A 9,007-nucleotide genomic window follows, 5' to 3' on the forward strand; every position below is an offset into this window, starting at 1 on the left:
GAGAAAGCATTTGAGAGTGTGGAAATTTCTTCTACACTATAGAGTGCCAGAGAAAATCGTCAACATCATCCGGAATCCATACGACAGATTACAGTGTAAAATCGTATATAGCGGACAGCTGACAGACACATTTCCAGTAAGGACCGGAGTCAGACAAGGCTGTCTACTCTCCCCCTTCCTCTTTCTTCTGGTGATTGATTGGATTATGAAGGCCTCGACATATGAGAGGAAACACGGAGTACAATGGACATCTCAGAACCAATTAGACGATTCGGACTTCTCAGATGACCTAGTCCTTCTATCCCATAAACACGAACAAATACAGATGAAGACAGCAAATGAAGCAGCAACCTCTGCATCAATAGGCCTTAACATACACAAGGGAAAAAGCAAGATCCTCAAATACAACACGCTAAGCCGATCACACTTGATGCAGAAACTCTGGAAGAGGTGTAACCATTCACGTACCCGGGAAGCCTCATTGATAAACAAAGAGGATCTGATGTACACGTGAAGGCGAGGATTGGCAAAACAAGGACGGCATTTCTACATTTGAAGAACATATGGAACTCAAAACAATTGTCAACTAACTTGAAAGTGAGAATCTTCAATACGAACATCAAGACAGTCAGTCCTACTATACGGAGCTGAAACGTGGAGAACTGCTGCATCCATAGTCAAGAAGGTACAAGTATTTATAAACAGTTGTTTACGTAAAATACTCAACATTCACTGACCGGATACTATCAATAACAGCGTTTTATGGGAGAGGACAAACCAGCTTCCAGCTGAAGAGGAAATTAGGAAAAGACGTTGGAAGTGGATAGGACATACATTAAGGAAATCATCAAAGTGCACCACGAGACAAGCCCTAACTTGGAATGGTGAAGGGAAGTGGAAAAGAGGAAGGTCAAAGAACACATTGCATAGAGAATAAGAGGTAGGTATGAAAAGGATGAATAAAAACTGAAAAGAATTGGAAAAGATTGTGCATGACAGGATTGGATGCAGAGTGTTGGTGAGTGGCCTATACTCCTTCACAGGCGTAAGAATGAAGATTAAACATGCTATTGTTACCTGCAATTCGTCACTGATCTCTGCCGAATATAATAGAACTTACTTACTTACTTACGCCTGTTACCCCTCGTCGAGGAGCATAGGCCGCTCACCAGCATTCTCCATCCAATTCTGTCCTGAGACCTTACTTTCCAGTTGTTATTCTCCTTTTCTATCTGCTTCTATTTCCCGACGTAATGTGTTCTTTGGCCTTCCTCTTTTCCGCTTCCTTTCACCATTCCAAGTTAGGGATTGCCTTGTAATGCACATTGGTGATTTTCTTAATGTATGTCCGATCCACTTCCAACGTCTTTTTTTCCTTTTCTTTTATTCTTTTTTTTAAATTGGAATCCACATCTGACAGGTGTCATTAGTCCGTAAAACAAACAATATTAACGCGCGAAATATGCACAACATTAATTCAATGTACAAAGAGAGTTTTCAGTAAAGGACTAATATTAGATACATTTTAATTCTAAAATTATATGACATTTAATTGGTATAGAAGAGTTTAGCTATTTTTGTAGATGAGGTGACTACTAAATGATGGTTCTGAAAAGTGGATTAATTAAATTCGTTAATATGAACCATTGAATGGTGCTAATCCTGAAATCTGAAAGCTATGTATTCAATTTTATATCAGTCCATGTTTGCACACGCACAAAACATCCTAACAGTTTTCATTACTTTTCAGTAGTTACTTAGTTCAAGTCAGTTGTCGATGAAAATCGACTTGAAACCTAAAGAAACAGTTTAGCGTTAAAAAAATAAAGGAAAATGTGGAGAAAATAGAAGATATTTCTGTTTTGGGGTACTAATTTTAAATAAACAGTGAAATCAAAGAGAAAAATATCTGAATTTTGTACGATTTCACACATTTTAGTTATATGCTTTAGAATCAGCATGAAAATTGGCAATTGTTGAGATGAGAGTTCCGTATGTAGAACATTAAGCATTTAAGTCACGAATTTAGAACTTGATTTATAAAATCTATCCTTCTGAAGGTATGATAGAAAGGGTAGATCGTGAAACTATTTAGGGAGCAATCCATCGTTAATCCATCGAAAATACTAAGCTTCTAACATATATATATATACGTCCTAAACTTAGAGGTCTATCAGTCACGTACAACTATTTACTTGATGGGTTTGCTATATCTGTTTATATATAGTTTACTGAACGGTATAAATTCTCATGTTTTTAATATTTGGGTCTAAACTATCCAGTCCCAGTTAGTATTCCTAAAATGAATACCCATACATATCTTACGTTAGCAGTCTGGTAATATTTTCATTAGAGGTCAATGGTGGAGTCCAGAATGAATGCTTCTTTCGATTTGGGAATTGTCACCTAGACATAGATCTGACTTTCGAAGGAATGAGTGGTAAGCTGGAGAGTCAGTCTCTTGTAGTTGTAGTTACACAAATATCTTAACGACCAGATTATAAGATTAGGTACAAAATCCACTCTCCTTCGCATTTTCGACCTTGCATTTGGCAAGCAATCAAAATGAAGCGCGAATTCTGATTTATGCTATCGTAAACCATGATGACGAGCGTGTTTTGTCCCATGTCGTTTTTGATGGCTCATCAGTGCAGCAGTAGTGAGTGGTGATTCAGTGCGTCGGAATATCGTAATTTGTGTGACGTTTTAAATGTTCACTGAAATTTTGCTGTCCACTTATGTTTCGTCGGGTCAGCATATTCATTGTGGCATGCTTACACGTTTTTTATGTAATAATGAGCTGAACAGTTTTATTTTGAGTGATTGTTTGTAGATACTATGAAGCGGGGTAAGTTTTTTTCAGTTGAAATCAGTTTGTTGCCGCTTGAGATATCCTATCTGTACATGCACTCTTTCCCAAGTGTTGCGCATGAGGTTGCAGAAGGGTATGTATGTAAGAAAACTATCTGGTTTGTTCTGTACAATATCATGGACAATCCTATTTCTTCAACTAGTAGGACAGATCTAGAGTGCCCTTTATTGATTGAAAGCATAATGAGATCAGGCCCATGTCAATGTGGGCTCAAGTGAGGTACGCGATAGAGGTTTTCCAGAAGGCTTGATATTTATATATATTAACTTACATTCCTAGATGACGTGGATGCACTTTGTAGTGCGCGGAAGCAAGGTTGATAGAGAGAAGACTGAAGTACGCTAAATCTGTAGATTGTTATGTTCCGGTATCTTTAGCGATTTGTTATGAACTTTTCGGCCAGTTGAGAAAGTGAGTGAATGCTATAGTGGAAAGTGTAATCATATAACAAGATTACCATCCAGTACCCGTGACCAAATACGGATGTATTTGGTTTGCTTGAAGTTGTTTGTAAAGACTCAATGTACAACACCACAGAGTAAAGTAAAAGAAAGCGTTTTGCTTATATAATGTTAATAGTTACAAACTGTTTTATACTGTGATGACCTATAAATGCGGTCGTGGATCCCCGGATATGTTTGATTGGACAAAGCAAAAGAGAAAAGAAAATCCAATATGAACACCCGATCACTTTCGATTGATCGTGACAGAAACTAGTCGTACGTCGTTCTTTGTTATAGATTGTGCAAGGTCGATTATGTTTACGATAGAAACCACATATCGTGCTGCAAACATATTTTTATGTTCTTTTTATGTGTGCAGAGCGCTGTGCAAGCGAACACGTATCCATATTATGAAACAGTTATGTTAACTTTCATTGGCGAAATCTCTTCAGATTTATCGCATAATTTCTTTGCATAATTGCTTATCGCCAACTAATCACAGCGACACTGGATGAACAGAAAGCTCAGCTGGGTTGTCGCTTTCAGTGGTGATATTCTGACGTTTAATAACAACATCAACAATAGTGTTGAGAGTTCTCATAAGTAACTAGAACGCCGACTGTGTAGAAAAAACTTATTGTGTCTGTGTATGTGGAAGACGTACATGTGGCAGACAAAATGAATTAATCGTAAAGCCATCGACAACTCTCTAGCCTGTGGTCGAAAGATATTGACGGAAGCACATGTTCTGTGGTGGAGATAACTGACGGTGCTTTCACGTGTAGTGTTTTTCAGGTGTGTAGAATACCATTCAAATACATGGCGTTTGCCCATCTGGAGTATCCCGAAATCACTACGGGTACTATGTAATAATAGGATGTTCAAATGTCGCAAGATCGTATTGAATAGTTTTTGTTTAGAAAAGTTAAACTAGTGAGTCACAGTAAAATCGGAACCACGAATTCGTTCATGAAAACTATTATTGATAAATGGATATCAACTAAGCATCTACACCAGATTATCCTTTTCATATTCATTCAGTTCTCAGGAAACGTTCATCAATCTAACCAAGAAACAAAAAGAGGATAATAAGCCTTTTTTCTAAAACGTTTAGACTAGTTTCCATAATGTCCGTTTATATTTTGATTGTTTCGGTGCATTTAGACAATTGATCCACAAACTCATAACAATATTATGTACCAGAACGATCTTATTTATTGATTTACCTTTGAAACTTCGATGTGTTGATTTAAATTTTATTATCGTTTATTCACATCAGCGTCTAGGTGTCATAAGGTAGTTCTTTATAATGGAAAGGTACAGTTCTTATGAAGTTTCTTCTGAAACTAAAAGTTTAAAACAGTCAATTGTTAATAGTTGAAATCATCGTACGACTAAAGTTAACGTTGAGACCTGTTATGAAAGAGGTGGCTTTATGGAAGCTACGGGACAGCTGTAATATAGTTACGTGTTTTTGAAAACGGAATGAATTTCACAGATTTCTGTTCCTGTACAATTTGAGAGGGATTGTCTCTTATGCGTGATTTAATACTACAAGGAATAATTGACCCTGTAGTGTGAACACGATTTTAAGAAATATCATGCATCATGATCACATCACCTCTATTAAATCTGTATTACACAAGATAAGAGGTTACAGTCAGTAACAGTATAGTTCCTCATACGCTTTCTTTCCCAATCTTGTTTATTTACAAAAAAACAGAAGGAGAATAGTTACACAACTAAATCAACTGAACTTTTATTGTTCATTAATTTCATCAAGCTGCTTTACTACAGTGAATAAAAAAGTTTTATGAAAAGTAGTACTTTAGCGAGACGAGAAGTTAATAGTTATATTTATCCCACAACAACGCTAATGTGCGAATCAGGTATTACTATGTTTTGAAGTTGTTTATATTGCAATCATAATTCTCTTATACATTATCTCTTGTATATGCATCTAATTTCTCACTTATATGTGTTGGGTGGAGACAATTTAGACATAGGTGCTTAAGATGTGTATGATTTCATATTAAGTTTTAAATTAAGACGCATAATCAATAATTAACGCACTAACTGATAAATTTATTTTTATTCTTGATCTTAATTGACGTTTCTGTAAACAAGTGTCTTCTTCCAAACATGCTTTTTCTAAATGTAGTCCACTAGGTAGAAAACTTAGCTCCCTGATAGAGATATAAGCGAGCATAGGAAATATTTACTCTAAGGGCAAATAATTTTGAGTGTAATTAACAGGAATTCAGGTGAGTAGCAGGTCATTTTGCGTAAATATGGGGTTGAAGTAGACAAGCAATCGTAAACTTAAGCAAAAAGTACATATGATAGCCATCGTCGTTAATTCCAGGATATTCCGATCTGTGTTGACATCTAGACAAAAAGTCTCACCATTAACACATGGTAAGAGAGAAAACGAGTTTTTGACGAGTCCTTTGTTTATTTCCTTGTTATTTCCCCCATAAATGTGTATTTTATTTCCCCTTTTCCGTTTTCTTCATTTAAACCGCATGTGTTGGAAATAAATAAACCCTTTAAGTTCCTACTACTCAGCATTCAATAAAGGTTTATTCATAAAAACCACTTAAACTGTAGAGTTTCCAAAGACGAAATTACCACATCATCATGCTGAGGACGTATCAAGTGTGGCATAGTCAGTTATAATGGAAGAAAATTACAACATAGCAAAGATCACACATCTAGTTAATTCTGTAATAAAAATTATTCCAGAATATCTACAATTAAGTGACTAAATAAACGAAAATATGGTCGTAATTACAGACTACGATACGTTCAGACGACAATGTGGAGTTTGTCTCCAGTTGATTAAAGGATATGTTTATTGTGAATACCAGAAACATAATTTGCTCCTAACTGGATTCGTTGAAGAAAAACCGGTTTAACTAATCAAGCCCTAATTATCAGAAACGGAAAAGTACAAACATTGCAACTAGGATTATATAAGGAAAAATATGATTTTATTAACACTTTAAGGATTGGCAAGTTTAAATTTAGAGATATCGTTTAAGTAAATAACTTAATACTTGTAGTCTAGTGATTATCTTTCATTTTGACTACCTACTAAATAGTATATTAGTTGGAGATATATCATGACACTAAAAAAATAAAGGTATATCTTGTATGGCTTGATAAACTATGATATCCAAAGTCAATCATAGTATAATGATGAAAATAATGAAAATAGATTACAATATAGTCGAAACAACGTATCGGTTTTTGAAGGGCAGTTGTTAACGGCGTCTATTCTTACTCTGTCTAATTTTTGTAGGTAACGAATTAAAGTCACATCATATTTTTCTGACAGCTTATTTCCAAATAAAAATTAGTATTCAAAATTACAGATCCAGGTTTTAAAGATATAAAGAAATACTAAGATCACGAGTCTATCTAAGTTAAACCACCACTGAAAACCCGGAAGCACTGATTGTCCGTTTCGTCCTAGTATGGAGTCCCCAGTAGTGCGCATCTAGAGTTTAAGTGTTCACGAGCGAGACCGAAGGTCCTGGGTACGAGTCTCGCATGCAGAGTTGTGGATCATAACATGAGTAGGCTCTTCAAATCTACCTGTCCTGGATTTTATAGTTAAATATATGTTCGTTCTTCCTTACCGAATGCACTATTTTGTAATATCTGTTTTCAGACACCGAAACCATGACAAGTTAAGCTCAGGTAAATCTGTTTTACGGTTTAGGCTGATTGAGACTTACTGCCCTAAACTATGTCCCAGTAAAATTTTTAAAATGTGATGTGGAGATTAGTAAAATTCCCTTTTTGTTAAAAATTACTTCATACATAAATAGAAGCATGTTCGAGAAATAAAATCCAAAACAAAATGAACTGATTGATTTGGTTATCCTTCAACAGTACTTCAATACATAAGCCCTATACAGTCCACCAAAATCAATATTTTTTACCATGAAGTGATATCAAGACTTAGAAATTGTGATTTTATTAATAACGAATGATATACTTGAACATGTATCAATTTTGTTTGCAAAATCCATGGTATTAGTCTAGTTAACACAAGTGAATAATGATAGTCTTTCTAACAAAAACATATACTGGAAAGTTTTCATTGTCTAATCGTGAGCTATAAGTTTTGAATTCTTGGTTCAGATTGACGGATGGATACAATTTCGAGAGAACCATGAACGTGACCTCTGTGCACAGGAAGATAACACGATTAAGGTCTGTCTCCTTACCTTTATATTTGGAATGAAAATGAATTTATGTAGAAAGTCATATAATCATAGGATCATATAATATGCAACTTAATTCTGCATGTAACATAAAAGATAATTAATTATTATCGGCTTCATTTGGATATTGCCTTTTAAATTCATAATCTATATTTGATTTAATCATTTCGGGTGGAAGTTGAACCATGAATACCTCATTGGCCAAATTGTTCATACTATTATTAGTGAAAGAATTTCTTTCTCTCTTAACCTTACTGATCTTATTTAGATTTTTCTCGTTATCTTTTCATTGTGATGTTTAAAAATACTTCTTAAACATGGATATTATTTTGTCATATATATTAAGGCTAATGTTATTCGTTTTTGATTTCCTTATATCAAATTACAGGTTATTCCCTAATAGACTTTATACATGCTTTAAAAAATTGAGTTATCATTGAGTACCCTCAATTTGGTTTCTATTATTGATTCACTTATCAGTATTTGAACTGAAACTTATCAATTGCTTGAAGTAAATGATGAATATAAATGGTTATTTTGATTTCCAACTCTATCCAGACGTTAATTATTTCTTTAAGCTAATTTATTCGAAAAAAGAAATTAGAATGTGATATGTTCAGTTTTGATAGAAGTCTAAATAATAACAGACAGGCGGCCTGTTAGAATATCTTAGCTACTTGATCCTGCTATTTGGATATTTCAACAAATTATCTGTTTCCCTGTTTGTTTTAACAAATCATTACGTTTGTTTATCGCATAACCTATTCAGGTGCGTTTATGAATAGTTTACGGCATTTCTCTGTAATATGCATAGAAGAGAATGAACATTATTCAGATGTCGATTCCTGAACTGCTAACATCCACCTGGCGATCAATCTATATTTATCTTCAGGATTGATCAAGAGATAAGGAATGGAAACTTATTGAAATACTTTGTACTGAGACTTCTATAGTGTACCAAAAATATAATATTGAATAAAGCTAATAATAACAACAATAACAGTACGAGAAACTTAGGAATGAAAATACATTGAGTAGTATTGTTCATTACATATTGAATTAACAAATCAAGATATTCAATCTATGGACAGATTGAAATCCAATGTACCAAAGCTTTTATGTTCATCGCTTATGATTAAATTTGATGAAGTGGTCATCAAAATAACTGATAGTAAATGCCGATAATTTGCAGTTGATTTAAAATAGTCAACAATAAAACCTTAGATCATTAAGGCAATAACGTATATTTGTCAGACTCTTGGTAGAGATAAAGTAAAATACATTGTGTCAGTATTTTTAAATTGTTTTCTAATTTGGAAGTTAAAAATAACCATTTCTAAATCTGTCTGTAGAATATACCATGAACAGCATTTCTCATAACCCCTCTTATATGAACCGGTTTTGATCCATCGTTGCATAGATTCTTCACCTTTAAGAATGATTATTTGTGTTGGATG

General features: G+C 34.3%; 1 protein-coding gene across 1 annotated transcript; it reads left to right on the forward strand.

Annotated features, from left to right (window-relative positions):
* Positions 1 to 3,151: 3,151 nt before the first annotated feature.
* Smp_152040 (hypothetical protein) lies at positions 3,152 to 3,793 on the forward strand (the record flags this gene model as incomplete). Its single annotated transcript, XM_018795132.1, has 2 exons — positions 3,152 to 3,208; positions 3,695 to 3,793. 2 exons carry the CDS (start codon positions 3,152 to 3,154, stop codon positions 3,791 to 3,793), a joined length of 156 nt encoding a protein of 51 aa, XP_018649475.1.
* Positions 3,794 to 9,007: the final 5,214 nt, after the last annotated feature.

Source organism: Schistosoma mansoni, chromosome 1 (assembly GCF_000237925.1).
Source record: "Schistosoma mansoni strain Puerto Rico chromosome 1, complete genome".
Lineage (NCBI taxonomy): Eukaryota > Metazoa > Platyhelminthes > Trematoda > Strigeidida > Schistosomatidae > Schistosoma > Schistosoma mansoni.